At 38.8% G+C, this 16,400-nt stretch overlaps 2 protein-coding genes and 1 long non-coding RNA gene across 4 annotated transcripts in view; 2 read left to right on the plus strand and 1 right to left on the minus strand.

Moving 5' to 3' along the window:
• ART3 (ADP-ribosyltransferase 3 (inactive)) overlaps positions 1–1,539 on the plus strand; it is a 35,641-nt gene extending 34,102 nt beyond the window's left edge. Inside the window, exon 10 of the mRNA XM_067035852.1 lies at positions 1,255–1,539. Coding sequence (XP_066891953.1) covers positions 1,255–1,385 — 131 coding nt within the window. The 3' untranslated portion in view covers positions 1,386–1,539. The remainder of the gene's footprint in view (positions 1–1,254) is intronic.
• Positions 1,540–3,639: 2,100 nt separating this feature from the next.
• The window catches only part of NUP54 (nucleoporin 54), a 39,390-nt gene continuing 26,629 nt past the window's right edge, over positions 3,640–16,400 (minus strand). For both annotated transcript variants that reach the window (XM_059066872.2, XM_067035850.1), the window contains 3 exons: positions 14,781–14,900; positions 6,895–7,005; positions 3,640–4,487 (listed from right to left, as the gene is read on the minus strand). In XM_059066872.2, coding sequence (XP_058922855.1) covers positions 4,359–4,487; positions 6,895–7,005; positions 14,781–14,900 — 360 coding nt within the window. In that variant the 3' untranslated portion in view covers positions 3,640–4,358. The remainder of the gene's footprint in view (positions 4,488–6,894; positions 7,006–14,780; positions 14,901–16,400) is intronic.
• LOC136794361 (uncharacterized) lies at positions 5,026–10,693 on the plus strand. Its single transcript, XR_010841024.1, has 3 exons — positions 5,026–5,101; positions 7,425–7,509; positions 9,018–10,693. It is a non-coding gene; the product is annotated as an uncharacterized lncRNA (long non-coding RNA).

Genomic DNA, 16,400 nt, shown 5'->3' on the forward strand with positions numbered 1-16,400 from the left:
TCAATATGTAAATGCCTAGATTATTCTAGAAGACGTCATGAAGTAGATTGTATTTACTTACACAGAGAAATCTGGATTTAAGAGAGAGGACTGGAAGCTATTCTATACAAATATAAGAAAATGAAAGCGAAGAAATACCATGGACACTAGAATAGAAACCAATGTTTATTAAAACTATCCAAAAATATTTTGCATATATGTAAAACTTAGGTTCTGGGTTTGAGCATTATAAATAGGTTTTTAACATATATATGTCTAGCAGTGCATTTGAAATTTATGTGCAAGTGGGTCGATTTTTCATTGTGCAAGACTGTCGAGAGCACTGCAGGATACTAGCCCTCTACTTGCACCCCAGTGCTGTGACAGTCAAAACTATACTCTGACAAATTTCCAAACTGCCTTAGGGGGCAGTACAGCCCCCTTGAGAACCACTGCTCTCTAGTAACATACTAATGCATGAGTGCATCTACTTGTCCGTTTTCCCCACCTGTATACATATAACTGCACGTTTATAATTACGGCAAGTAAATTTATGAGTTGAAGGTTTTTATAACATTTACTAGCTATTTCTCTTGGTTTCACTTATGTGAGTGGTGATCCCATTTGGATATTTCCAATCAGTCTTCCCTTGTACAGTCTAAACCAAAACACATCCAGAAGTGAGATATCTGAGTTAAGGGCACTGTGAAACAGACCATCCTGAGATGGCGGTATTCCACTGTACCTCTCTCCACTAGTTCAGGTGAAAGGGAAGCAGTTTTCTCCAGAGTAGTGTTTTATGTATAGAGGGGAAAAATTTTTTTTATCAACTTGCAGGGCTGTTTAAAAAATGCAAGTTTTTACACTGTAAAATATTACACTGTATATTGGTAGAATATGCATATGAAATATACTATCTTGAAATAGAAAAGAGACAGAATTAAACTTTATCTTGCATATACAGAAAATGAAAATTTTAAATTGCCAAGAAATTCTAGAGAACTTGAACAAAAAACTACCTTGTCTACATAGATACTAAAAAGCCTGTGAAATCTTAGATAAAACCTAGATCAGCACACCCTGATGATATATATGAAAATGTAGCCCCAAATCTGTAATGAACTATATTTATTTTAAAGTTATCCTGGTTAGAATTACTTCATGTAAAACTCAACCTGAATGTTCACATATTCAGGATATATGGTGTAGGTGGATGAAACTTGATACTAAAAATGACATGTGTCAATGACTATGTGTTCTCATTAACAGCTCCAGCTCCAGCTCCAGTTCCAGGTCCCAAAATCCATACCTCTGCATCTTCTGGCAAAATGCTCCTTCCACCGTTTGGGACATTCATCATTTTAATCAGTGTTTCTGTTATAAATCTCTGTCGCTCTGTAGTCTGATACATTCTTTTTAATTTTTTTTTTGGGGGGGGGGGGCGCTGATTTATTTATTAGACTCGAGTGCTTTAGTACAGAACGGTACAGAGATGTTTGTGCTTCAATACTTTCAAACACTGAGATTCTGATAATTTCAAGGTAAACAAGTTTCAAGACAGACTAGCTTTTTGTTTTTATTTATTTATTTATTTTATGTGATATGCGGGCCTCTCACGGTTGTGGCCTCTCCCGTTGCGAAGCACAGGCTCCGGACGCGCATGCTCAGCGGCCATGGCTCACGGGCCCACCCGCTCCGCGGCACGTGGGATCCTCCCGGACCGGGGCACGAACCCGTGTCCCCTGCATCGGCAGGCGGATTCCCAACCGCTGCGCCACCAGGGAAGCCCCAGACTAGCTTTTTGATACATTATTTATTACTTGAAATATGCTACAGGCATCCCACAGAAATCATCAAAAGGAATGATGTATTTTTCACTTGTTGGCCAAAGTCATTTGATAAAACGAGAATTACATATTTGTTAATATAATTAGCAAATTCAGCTAGCTGACCCAGATGTCACAGAATTCATTTTTCACTTATTTCTGTATTAATCTTACGATTGCAAAAAACTGCATACTTTTGATTTAATTCAGTAAGACTTTAAAATAGCTATAATTTCAGTAGAATTACTAGATATTAAAATGTCAGTAATGCTAGTGGTTAACATGAATTTAATTCCTAATTAGAATTTAAAGGTGTTCTACTTATCTTTAAAGGATCAAACTTTGACTTCAAATAGTATATTCTTTCAGTCTCTTCATTTTCCTTCTATATATGAACACCTTATATTTTTATAAACACAGCAGTTTACCAAGTATTTCACATACGTAGTCCCTAACTTGAACCTCATGTTAACCCAGGAAGGCAGACAGTCCTGAATGAATATGTGGGCTCAATAAGCAAGGAAAATGAGAACAGTACAGTACTCTTTCCCCCCAGGTATTGTGGTGGTTGAAAAGTAATTGATTTAGGCATGGGCTTTGGTAACTGACTCTTGTTTTCAAAAAAGGACTTAAGGCCACTTTCAGAGATTCAGAAAAACTACATGAAATCTGTACTAGGTGTTAGGGGTTCAGTGTGCTTTAAGTCTACCATTTACCTCTCTTCATGTTCAGAATCTTGAGTGGACTTCCCACAAGACGCATTAGCCAGTTCACAGAACGTCTATAAATTGTGCTGGAGAACACAACTTAGTCCAGAGGCCAAAGTTGGTCTCTTCTTCTCACTTCCACCCAAATCTAGAACTTGGTTATCAGTTGCTTGGAACATAACTCGGGTACAGACCAAGTCCAGTTATTTAACCAGCTACATGAACACGGACCACAGGCCTTGCCTTACACATGTAGCCACCAGCAGGATCAAAACTTAGGAGGCTAACTGGGTCTGTGTTTAAAAGGCAGACCCCGGGGCTTGTGAAATTAGAAACCTAACAATACAAGAGGACGAAAAATGAAGGCTAGAGAAGTAGTAAGCATGGTATGCATGATTAGCCATCTGCCCAACAGAGAATGTGGCTCAGTGAGTAACAGTTCTCATCTATTAGATCACCAGCTCTTCCTACAGTGAGAGGGTGTGCAGAGGGGCAAACTCCTTCCACATTCGGCTACATGGATGAGAAAGATGAGAGGTGTTATAAGAAACAGCCCCGTGAACCTTGTGTCTCCTACACAACTGTTAGCTAGCTAGTCTGCATCTTGGCAGATGCCTTCAGTGGGATCTCAGAGGGAGGCCTCTGGATATACAGTGCCTCACACTCCTTGCCATCCTCATAATAAACACAGTGGCACGGTTCATGGGGCTGTTTCTTTTAACACCTCTCATCATAAGACAAAGCATTATGCAGAAATGCAGAGCTTAAAGCATTCCAAGAGAGGCCAACATGATGCAGCCCAGGTGTGCAGTTTGTAGTCAGAAAAATTGTTTAAAATTATCTAGTTAAAGAATCACTATTGCACATTATCATGTCTAATTCAGATTTTCCAGTGTTTTCAGGTACTAACGATGTATTAGAGAATTCTTTATCCTGGATGATACAGAAGTAATTTTTATTTGCTGTACCCTAGTCAAAATATATCAGTATTGATATACTTTCCTTAGAGGGTAAAGTCAGACTTAAATCCAGGTTAAAAGTGAAATTCTTGAGCTGTGATTATGATTTAATATTTGTGTGGACATGAATGGTCATTCTCCCAGAGCCAAATAAAGCACCAGACAGAATTATATAAAAAATAATTATAATCAAGAATTTATTTATAACTTTTCATCTTTTTTAGAAATAAAAAGGTTTAAAAAAAGGTTGTAAAAATGATAAAATGTAATTTTGTTATATCCTAATTGCTTAGGTGTGTTCTGTAAATTCAAAATAAGTAAAATAATATAAAAATATATTTTCAAATCTTTATAGAATGAAAAGAAAACCACATTAATCATTAAATACTCTTGGATTTTCTTTACTCCTCCCACAGATGAATTCACAAATATAAAAACTGACATACATTTACATTCTGAAGTACAAATCTCCAACAGCCAAGTAATTATACAGTTTGTTATGTGCAAAGTAGACATTTCCTATTTACTTGCTATGGAGAGCAGAGTACAGGCTCGATGGAGAATAATCATTAAACACTGATTATTTCTAAGAAGAATGCTGTTGTAAAAATATACAATAGGAAATATTTTTGGTAATTATGTACTTCTTTTTTAAAGTAATTACAGCTTTTAGATGTAAATCTTTCAAAGGCTATCTCTGAAGAGCAGTGAAGTGACAGTTATTTCAGATTTGATGAATAATAATTTGTCAGGAACCTTCTCAAAAACCAAGTTAGGAGAGAGGATTGTTTTCTTTTCCCCTCCACGTGGTCAGTTTCATTCTTAGGGAAGGTCTGCTATAACAAGAAAACGTATTTCACAAACCTTTAACAGAAGTTTGTGAACTGTCAACTGAAGACACCACCTCTGATGTGGATGGTTTCATTCAATCCATGTTCTACCAACTTGATATCTTCTAAGTCATCTTTTATGATGCTAATCAAGTGGCTAAGGCCTTCCTGTTGTTGTTTCAAATGCTAGAAGGAATTTTTAAAATATCAATGTCTTTATTAAACTGCACGCTACTCACAGGAAAAAGGCTATTTTTCACTATTTTATCAGCAACACAGCACTTAGTGGCTGCTCTCATCTGCATATTTAAACATTTGTACTATCTATATCTTTTGCTAACACTTTTAAATACAGTAAAATACTGTAAAAAGCAATAAAATCAAATATACAATGAACAATATCTGTAACAGAAATTTTACAAAAGATGCAGAGTTTTAAAGGTTCCTTTTATCAACCTTTGATAAAAAACAGGTATATTAAAACAATGCAAGAAGGTACTCAAATATAGATGACTAACAAAATAATCATTCTGAAAACTAAGGATTTCCATGTTTTAAAGTACAAACTATAAACTGATGATAATGGTGATAACTACAGTTGCTAGCATTTTAAAGAGTCCTTCCCAGATGTTAAGGCAGCTTGAAGAGTTTCATGGGTATTAACTCATTTAAAATCCCTTTGAGCACACACTTTGGGGGTACCATTATTACCTCTTCTCTACAGATAAAGAAACTGAGATACAGGTGATGAGCCATGATGCTTCAATTCCAAAACAATATACTGCTTTTCATCGTTTAAGGTAGGTGTTTATATTATTCCCTATTTTACTGCATACATAAACTCTTTTATATAGTTCTTTATTCCAATATGCTGGAATCTTTCTCAGTTAATTTTATTGTAAATATGAATATAATCAAGTGTATGTATACTTTTCGAGAACCCAGAAGCCTAACTAGTTTTTAGTTGCATATAACGGCAATATCCATTCTAAAGCACATAATAAAATCAGATTTGTTGATGACATTTATAACTACCTAAAATCCTCAGGGTTTTAATTTAATTAATTGCAATTAATTAATTAATTGCCAAGCCAATTAATCCTACCTAGTATGTTCCACAAAGTTTACCATCTTAATATATTTTTTTAGACACAGTTGATGGTTGAATAGCTTTTATTAAACCAATCTATATTTATACTAACGAAACTAAGCTAGAGCAGTATGTCCCAACTTCTTCATAGAAAGGGAGCCTTAGACAAGTGGTTGGAGGTTTTGGCTACCCCAGCCTACAGCCAGGTCCCCTGAGGGCTGACAGGATCAGTAACTCTACATATTTATAATTGATATGTGGCATCATGTAAGTTGGGAATATGTGATATAGAGCAGTTACTTCTCAAACTTTAACTGTGCATACAAATAAATCACTGTGATCTTGAAAAATGTAGCTTCCGGAGGTCCGGAGTACGGGCTGAGCGTCTGCATTTCTAACGACCCCTAGGTGCTGCTGCTGCCGCCCACACACAGCAGCGGGGTCTAGGGTACTTCGGTTGTCTGTATTACCTCGGAATTCATCGATGTGGGGGACAGGGGAAGAGAACGATTAGCTTTTTTTTGGTGGGAAGATATACATAACATGTCCATTTTAACCATTTTATGTCCAGTCCAGTAGCACTGAGTAAATCATGTTGTGCAACAATCACTACCATCTATCTGTAGAACTTACTCTTCTCAAACTGAAATTCTGTACCCACTAAATACTAGCTCCTCATTCCCCTTCCCCTCAGCCCCTGGCAACTACCATTCTACTCTCTATGAATTGGACTACTCTAGGTACCCCATATAAGTGGAATCATACAACTTTTTTTTTTTTTTTCCTGCGGTAAGCGGGCCTCTCACTTTTCTGGCCTCTCCCGTTGCGGAGCACAGGCTCTGGATGCACAGGCTCTGGATGCACAGGCTCAGCGGCCATGGCTCATGGGCCCAGCCGCTCTGCGGCATGTGGGGTCTTCCCGGACCGTGGCACAAACCCATGTCCCCTGCATCGGCAGGCAGACTCTCAACCACTGCGCCACCAGGGAAGCCGTATACAACTTGTGTCCTTTCAAACTGGCTTATTTCACATAATGTCTTCAAAATTCACCCATGTAGTGTTTGCATGTGAGAATTTCCTTCCTTTTTAAGGCTAATATTCCACTGTATATATACCATATTTTGTTTATTCATCCATCTATGGACACTTGGATTGCTTCCACTTTGGCTACTGTGAATAACGCTTCTATGAACATGGCTATACAAATAATCTGTTTGAGTCCCTACTTTCAATCCTTTTAGGTATGCACCCAGAAGCAGAATTGCTGGACTATATTGTAATTCTGTGTTTAATATTTTGAGGAACCATTTTTCACAGTGGCTGCATGCACCATTTTGACATTGCCACTAGCAATGCACGAGGGTTCCATTTTCTTCACATCGTCTAAACCCTTGTTATTTTCTGGGGTTTTTTTGTTTGTTTGTTTTTTGGATAATAGCCATCCTAATGGATATGAGGTGGTGAATTCACCTTTTTAAAAGGTGACTCTAGTGCAACACTTACCTGCTTGATTTCTCGTAACAGATCTGCATCTATGTAATATCTTTCTTCAGATTTGACTGCTCCAAAATGATTCTGCATCCTGATTTGGGACATCAGTTCATTCAGTCGGCCCTAAAAATAATACAGAGTTGAGGGACTTCCCTGGTGTCACGGTGAATAGGACTCAGCACTCCCATTTCAGGGGGCCCAGGTTCGATCCCTGGTCAGGGAACTAGATCCCACATGCATGCTGCAACTAAGAGTTTGCATGCTACAACTAAGGAGCCGGCAGGCCACAACTAAGACCTGGCACAATCAAATAAATAAAAATACTGAGTTGAATTATAACTGCTCATAACAGCAACCATTTCTAAAAGAGAATGTTTTATTTTAAAAGGATAGGTACTATTCTAATTAAAGGTGTCAGTTCTCCCTCTGTACATTATTTGAAACACTAATACAAGCCCAAAACATCATGATTAAGAGTCTACTTTAGATCATAGAGAAGATGGCAGAAGAGTAAGATACGGAGATCTGCTTCCTCCCCACAGATACACCAGAAATACATCTACACGTGGAACTGCTCCTATAGAACACCCACTGAACGCTGGCAGAAGACCTCAGACCTTCCAAAAGGTAAGAAACACCCCACGTACCTGGGTAGGGCAAAAGAAGAAAGAATAAACAAGAGACAAAAGAATAGGGACGGGATCTGCACCAGTCGGAGGGAGCTGTGAAGGAGGGAAGGTTCCCACACACTAGAAGCCCCTTCACGGGCAGAGACTGCGGGTGGCAGAGATGGAAGCCTCAGAGCCACAGAAGAGAGTGCAGTAACGGTGCGGAGGGCAAAGCGGAGAGATTCCTGCATTGGATCGGTGCCGACCAGCACTCACCAGTGCGAGAGGCTTGTCTGCTTATCCGCCGGGACGGGCGGGGGCTGGGAGCTGAGGCTCGGGCTTCGGTCGGAAGCCGGGAGAGGACTGGGGTTGGCAGCGTGAACACAGCCTGAAGGGGTTAGCACACCACAGCTAGCCGGGAGGGAGTCCGGGAGAAGTCTGGAGCTGCCGAAGAGGCAAGAGACCTTTTCTTCCCTCTTTGCTTCCTGGGGCGCGAGGAGAGGAGATTAAACCCGCTGCTTAAAGCCAGAGACAGGCGCGGAGCTGCCAAAGAGACTTTTTCTTGCCTCTATGTTTCCTGGTGTGCGAGGAGAGAGAGGGGTTTAAGCGCACTGCTTAAAAGAGCTCCAGAGACGGGCGTGGAGCTGCCGAATAAAGAGACTTTTTCTTGCCTCTTTGTTTCCTGGTGCGAGAGGAGAGGGGATTGAGCACGCTGCGTAAAGGAGCTCCAGGAAGGGGCGCGAGCAGTGGCTGTCGGCGCGGACACCAAAGACGGGCGTGAGACGCTAGGGCTGCCGCTGCCACCACCAAGAGGCCTGTATGCAGGCACAGGTCACTCTCCATGCCTCCCCTCCAGGGAGCCTGTGCAGCCCGCCACTGCCGGGGTCCTCCAGGGACAACTTCCCTGGGAGAATGCACAGCGCGCCTCACGCTGGTGCAACGTCACGCCAGCCTCTGTCGCCGCGGGCTCGCCCTGCATCCGTGCCCCTCCCTCACCCCGGCCTGAGCCAGAGCCCTTGAATCAGCTGCTCCTTTAACCCTGTCCTGTCTGAGCGAAGAGCAGACGCCCTCAGGCGACCTACACGCAGAGGCGGGGCCAAGTCCAAAGCTGAACCCCTGGAGCTGTGCGAACAAAGAGGAGAGGGGGAGGTCTCTCCCAGCAGCCTCAGAAGCGGCGGATTAAAGCTCCACAATCAACTTAAAGTGCCCTGCATCTGTGGAAAACCTGAATAGACAGTGAAATATCCCAAGTTGAGGAGGTGGACTTTGGGGAGCAAGATATATTATTATTTTCCCCTTTTTCTCTTTTTGTGAGTGTGTATGTGTGTGCTGCTGTGTGAGATTTTGTCTGTATAGCTTTGCTTTCACCATTTGTACTAGGGTTCGGACAGAACCGTTTCTTTTTAAAATTTTTCTTAATATTTTTTATTTTGATAACTATTTTATCCTACTTTATTTTATCTCTTTCTTTCTTTCTTCCTCCCTTCCTTTCCTTTCCGTTCTATTATTTCTCCCTTTTATTCTGAGCTGTGTGGATTAAAGGCTCTTGGTGCTCCAGCCAGGCGTCAGGGCTGTGTCTCTGAGGTGGAAGAACCAACTTCAGGACACTGGTCCACAAGAGACCTCCCAGCTCCACATAATATCAAACGGCGAAAATCTCCCAGAGATCTCCATCTCAATACCAAGACCCAGCTTCACTCAACGACCAGCAAGCTGCAGTGCTGGACACACTATGCCCAACAACTAGCAAAACAGAACTCCAGGCCCATCCATTAGCAGAGAGGCAGCCTAAAATCATAATAAGGCTACAGACACCCCAAAACACACCACCAGATGTGGACCTGCCCACGAGAAAGACAAGATCCTGCCTTATCCACCAGAACACAGGCACTAGTCCCTCCAACCAGGAAACGTACTCAACCCACTGAACCAACCTTAGCCACTGGGGACAAGACACCACAAACAACGGGAACTGTGAACCTGCAGCCTGCAAAAAGGAGACCCCAAACACAGTAAGCAAAATGAAAAGACAGAAAAACACACAGCAGATGAAGGAGCAAGGTAAAAACACACCAGACGTAACCAATGAAGAGGAAATAGGCAGTCTACCTGAAAAAGAATTCAGAATAATGATAGTAAAGATGATTCAAAATCTTGGAAATAGAATAGACAAATTACAAGAAACAGTTAACAAGGGCCTAGAACAAATAAAGAGGAAGCAAGCAACGATGAGCAACACAATAAATGAAATGAAAAATACTCTAGATGGGATCAATAGCAGAATAACTGAGGCAGAAGGACAGATAAGTGACCTGGAAGATAAAATAGTGGAAATAAAAACTGCAGAGCAGAATAAAGAAAAAAGAATGAAGAGAACTGAGGACAGTCTCAGAGACATCTGGGACAACATTAAACGCACCAACATTCGAATTATAGGGGTCGCAGAAGAAGAGAAAAAGAAAAGGACTGAAAAAATATTTGAAGTGATTATAGTTGAAAACCTCCTTAATATGGGAAAGGAAATAGTCAATCAAGTTCAGGAAGCACAGAGAGTCCCATACAGGATAAACACAAGGAGAAACACGCCAAGACACATATTAATCAAACTACCAAAAATTAAATACAAAGAAAACATATTGAAAGCAGCAAGGGAAAAACAACAAATAACACACAAGGGAATGCCCATAAGGTTAACAGCTGATCTTCCAGCAGAAACTCTGCAAGCCAGAAGGGAGTGGCAGGACATATTTAAAGTGATGAAGGTGAAAACCTACAACCAAGATTACTCTACCCAGCAAGGATCCCATTCAGTTTTTGATGGAGAAATTAAGACCTTTACAGACAAGCAAAAGCTGAGAGAGTTCAGCACCACCAAACCAGCTTTACAACAAATGCTAAAGGAACTTCTCTAGGCAAGAAACACAAGAGAAGGAAAAGACCTACAAGAACAAACCCGAAACAATTAAGTAAATGGTAATAGGAACATACATATCGATAATTACCTTAAATGTAAATGGATGAAATGCTCCCACCAAAAGAGACTGGCTGAATGGATACAAAAACAAGACCCATATATATGCTGTCTACAAGAGACCCACTTCAGACCTAGTGACACATAGAGACTAAAAGTGAGGGGATGGAAAAAGATATTCCATGCAAATGGAAATCAGAAGAAAGCTGGAGTAGCAATTCTCATATCAGACAAAATAAACTTTAAAATAAAAACCATTACAAGAGACAAAGAAGGACACTACATATAGATTAAGGGATCGATCCACGAAGAAGATATAACAATTGTAAATGTTTATGCACCCAACATAGGAGCACCTCAATACATAAGGAAAATACTAACATCCATAAAAGGGGAAATCGACAGTAACACAATCATATTAGGGGACTTTAACACCCCACTTTCAATGGACAGATCATCCAAAATGAAAATAAATAAGGAAACACAAGCTTTAAATGATACATTAAACAAGATGGACTTAATTGATATTTATAGGACATTCCACCCAAAAACAACAATACACATTTTTCTCAAGTGCTCATGGAACATTCTCCAGGATCGATCATATCTTGGGTCACAAATCTAGCCTTGGTAAATTTAAGAAAATTGAACTTGTATCAAGTATCTTTTCCGACCACAACGCTATGAGACTAGATATCAATTACAGGAAAAGATCTGTAAAAAATACAAACACATGGAGGCTAAACAATACACTACTTAATAACGAAGTGATCACAGAAGAAATCAAAGAGGAAATCAAAATATACTTAGAAACAAATGACAATGGAGACACAATGACCCAAAACCTATGGGATGCAGCAAAAGCAGTTCTAAGCAGGACGTTTATAGCAATACAATCCTACCTTAAGAAACAGGAAACATCTCGAATAAACAACCTAACCTTGCACCTAAAGCAATTAGAGAAAGAAGAAAACCCCCAAATTTAGCAGAAGGAAAGAAATCATAAAGATCAGATCAGAAATAAATGAAAAAGAAATGAAGGAAACGATAGCAAACATCAATAAAACTAACAGCTGGTTCTTTAAGAAGATAAACCAAATGGATAAACCATTAGCCAGACTCATCAAGAAAAAAAGGGGGAAGACTCAAATCAATAGAATTAGAAATGAAAAAGAAGTAACAACGGACAGTGCAGAAATACAAAAGATTATTACAGATTACTACAAGCAACTGTAAGCCAATAAAGTGGACAACCTGAAAGAAATGGACAAATTCTTAGAAATGCACAACCAGCCGAGACTGAACTAGGAAGAAATAGAAAATATGAACAGACCAATCACAAGCACTGAAATTGAAACTGTGATTAAAGATCTTCCAACAAACAAAAGCCCAGGACAAGATAGCTTCATAGGCGAATTCTATCAAACATTTAGAGAAGAGCTAACACCTATCCTTCTCAAACTCTTCCAAAAGATAGCAGAGGGAGGAACACTCCCAATCTCATTCTATGAAGCCACCATCAACCTGATACCAAAACCAAAGACGTCACAAAGAAAGAACACTATAGGCCAATATCACTGATGAACATAGATGCAAAAATCCTCAACAAAATATTAGCAAACAGAATCCAACAGCACATTAAAAGGATCATACACCATGATCAAGTGGGGTTTATTCCAGGAATGCAAGGATTCTTCAATATACGCAAATCAATCAACGTGAAACACCATATCAACAAACTGAAGGAGAAAAACCATATGATCATCTCAATAGATGCAGAGAAAGCTTTTGACAAAATTCAACACCCATTTATGATAAAAACCCTGGAGAAAGTAGGCATAGAGGGAACTTTCCTCAACATAATAAAGGCCATATATGACAAACCCACAGCCAGCATTGTTCTCAATGGTGAAAAACTGAAACCATTTCCACTAAGATCAGGAACAAGACAAGGTTGCCCACTCTCACCACTCTTGTTCAACATAGTTTTGGAAATTCTAGGCACAGCAATCAGAGAAGAAAAAGAAATAAAAGGAATCCAAATAGGAAAAGAAGTAAAGCTGTCACTGTTTGCAGATGACATGATACTATACATAGAGAATCCTAAGGATGCTACCAGAAAACTACTAGAGCTAATCAATGAATTTGGTAAAGTTGCAGGATACAAAATTAATGCACAGAAATCTCTGGCATTCTTATACACTAATGATGAAAAATCTGAGAGGGAAATTAAGAAAACACTCCCATTTACCATTGCAACAAAAAGAATAAAATATCTAGGAATAAACCTACCTAAGGAGACACAAGGCTTGTATGCAGAAAACTATAAGACACTGATGAAAGAAATTAAAGATGATACAAATAGATGGGGAGATATACCATGTTCTTGGATTGGAAGAATCAACATTGTGAAAATGACTCTACTATTCAAAGCAATCTACAGATTCAATGCTATCCCTATCAAATTACCACTGGCATTTTTTACAGAACTAGAACAAAAAATTTCACAATTTGTATGGAAACACAAAAGGCCCCAAATAGCCAAAGCAATCCTGAGAACGAAAAATGGAGCTGGAGGAATCAGGCTCCCTGACTTCAGACTGTATATACTACAAGGCTACAGTAACTAAGACAGTATGGTACTGGCACAAAAACAGAAATATAGATTAATGGAACAGGATAGAAAGCCCAGAGATAAACCCACACACATATGGTCACCTTATCTTTGATAAAGGAGGGAAGGATATACAGTGGAGAAAAGACAGCCTCTTCAATAAGTGGTGCTGGGAAAACTGGACAGCTACATGTAAAAGTATGAAATTAGAACACTCCCTAAGACCACACACAAAAATAAACTCAAAATGGGTTAAAGACCTACATGTAAGGCCAGACACTATCAAACTCTTAAGAGGAAAACATAGGCAGAACACTTTGACATAAATCACAGCAAGATCCTTTCTGACCCATCTCCTAGAGAAATGGAAATAAAAACACAAATAAACAAATGGGACCTAATGAAACTTAAAAGCTTTTGCACAGCAAAGGATACCATAAACAAGACCAAAAGACAACCCTCAGAATGGGAGAAAATACTTGTAAATGAAGCAACTGAAAAAGGATTAATCTCCAAAATTTATAAGCAACTCATGCAGCTCAATAACAAAAAAACAAACAACCCAATCCAAAAATGGGCAGAAGAACTAAATAGACATTTCTCCAAAGAAGATATACAGATTGCTAACAAACACATGAAAGAATGCTCAACATCATTAATCATTAGAGAAATGCAAATCAAAACTACAATGAGATATCATCTCACACCGGTCAGATTGTCCATCATCAAAAACTCTAGAAACAATAAATGCTGGAGAGGGTGTGGAGAAAAGGGAACACTCTTGCACTGCTGGTGGGAATGTAAATTGATACAGCCACTATGGAGAACAGTATGGAGATTCCTTAAAAAACTAAAAATAGAACTACCATATGACCCAGCAATCCCACTACTGGGCATATACTCTGAGAAAACCATAATTCAAAAAGAGTCATGTACCAAAATGTTCATTGCAGCTCTATATACAATAGCCAGGACATGAAAGCAACCTAAGTGTCCATCGACAGATGAATAGATCAAGAAGATGTGGCACATATATACACAATGGAATATTACTCAGCCATAAAAAGAAATGAAACTGAGTTATTTGTAATGAGGTGGATAGACCTGGAGTCTGTCATACAGAGTGAAGTAAGTCAGAAGGAGAAAAACAAATACCGTATGCTAACACATATATATGGAATCTAAGAAAAAAAAATGTCATGAAGAGAGTAGGGGTAGGACGGGAATAAAACACAGACCTACTAGAGCATGGACTTGAGGATATGGGGAGGGGGAAGGATAAGGTGGGACAAAGTGAGAGAGTGGCATGGACACATGTACACCACGAAACGTAGGGTGGATAGCTAGTGGGAAGCAGCCGCATGGCACAGGGAGATCACCTAGGTGGTTTGTGACCACCTAGAGGGGTGGGATAGGGAGGGTGGGAAGGAGGGAGACGCAAGAGGGAAGAGATATGGGAACATATGTATATGTATAACTGATTCACTTTGTTGTAAAGCAGAAACTAACACACCATTGTAAAACAGTTATACTCCAATAAAGATGTTAAAAAAAAAGTCTACTTTAGAAAGGAAGTTTTGATTACAGAGAACAAATACTTAATAAAAAACAAGTATACAAAATTCCTCTTTTTGAAGACCAAGTAACATTTCTCTGCAGACCCACCTGAAACAAATTCCAGCTTTATGGTCTTATAAGTGCTTACCTTAAACTGAGTAGGAGCATTTAGTTCACACTGAATTGTATCTAGCTGAACTCGCAACTGCTCTTCATCAGCTTGGATGGCATACCCACTCTTCCTCTGAATTTCCTGTTTGATTAGGACCTATACAAAGAAAACCCACCAATAACGCAAGAATCATCTCTTTTCCGTTATGCAAGTAATTTTATTACACATCAATTGTTGAAAGAAATTAGCTGAATACACTAACAATAGTTAGAATCGTTAACAGTTCAAGATTTGAATTATGTTTGCCCATTTTTATTAGGCAAGTTTACATTAATTTGTTACTTTTAATGACTACATAATTTTCATGCATTATTAATAAACTCAAGTATTCTTATGTTGAGGGGCATATATTTTATTTCTAGTTTTGACACTATGAACAATGCTGTAATAAACATTTTTGTATATATATCTTTAATTTACTGGTATAGACCCCCAGGAATGAGATTGCTGGGTTTAAAAGTGTGTGTGTTCAATCTTTAGAACCTGCTAGATTGCTTTCCCAAAGATCCTCCTGATGAGTATTAAAGAGATCACACAAATTTTTTTTAAAACCTGCATTTCCTTGAATGTGTTCTTTTTTCTTGGCCGCGCCACTTGGCCTGTGGGATCGGCTAGCAGGATCTTAGTTCCCCGACCAGGGATCAAACCTGGGCCTCCTGCAGTGGAAGTGCAGAGTCATAACCACTGGACCACCAGGGAACTCCCCCCTTGAATGTTAAAGGACCGTCTTTTAACGGTTAAGAACTACTTTGCATCTGTTCTTCTGTGAACTGCCTTTATACATTCTTTGCCCACATTTCACTTGGGTTTTTTTTGGTCAAATTATAGGATCTCTGTATAATACAAACACTACAACTGAAATCAGTGCTGTTTGCAAATTCAAATTTTTCTTTTTCTGAAATCACTTGACTATTGACAAATGGCTTCTATTACCTTTTACTGTACAAAATTTTCTAATTCTTACATAGTCAATTTTGTTTTACAGTTTCTGGCTTTCTAGCTAAAAGTCTGTCCAGTCCCTAGGTTGTACATGCAGCCTCATATATTTCTTAGAGTTAAGTCTTTAATACACCTTATTTTTGTATATGGTGTGATACAGTGGTCTAATTTTATTTTCCAGATGGATAGCCAATTACTCTAGCATTACTTATTAAATAAACCCACTGAATTGAAATACCACCTTTGTCATATTAAGATACATGTGCATCTATTTCTGGATTGTCTACTCTTTTCTATGGATCTTTATTTCCAATCCTACACCAATCCCATATTGATTTGATTACAAAAGCTTTAAATAGGTTCTAAAATTTGATAAGCCAAGTCCCCTTCACTATCTTTTTTGTTCCCCCCAGAAGCTATTCTCAAAACAGTTATCTTTATTTATGAACTGAAAGATTTTAATCCATTTTTTTAAACTTGTAGTTCATTTTTAAATTTTATAAAGTAGATATTGTCTTCTCACCTAAGAATATGGTTTATCTGTCTTTCTATTTGTGAAAACTTTAATTCAGATTGTATATTTTCCTCAAATTTATTCCTAAGTATTTTACAGTTTTTTCATAATAGTGAATGAAATATTTTCCTATTTCCATTAAT

Source organism: Kogia breviceps, chromosome 6 (genome assembly GCF_026419965.1).
Source record: "Kogia breviceps isolate mKogBre1 chromosome 6, mKogBre1 haplotype 1, whole genome shotgun sequence".
Taxonomy (NCBI): Eukaryota; Metazoa; Chordata; class Mammalia; order Artiodactyla; family Physeteridae; genus Kogia; species Kogia breviceps.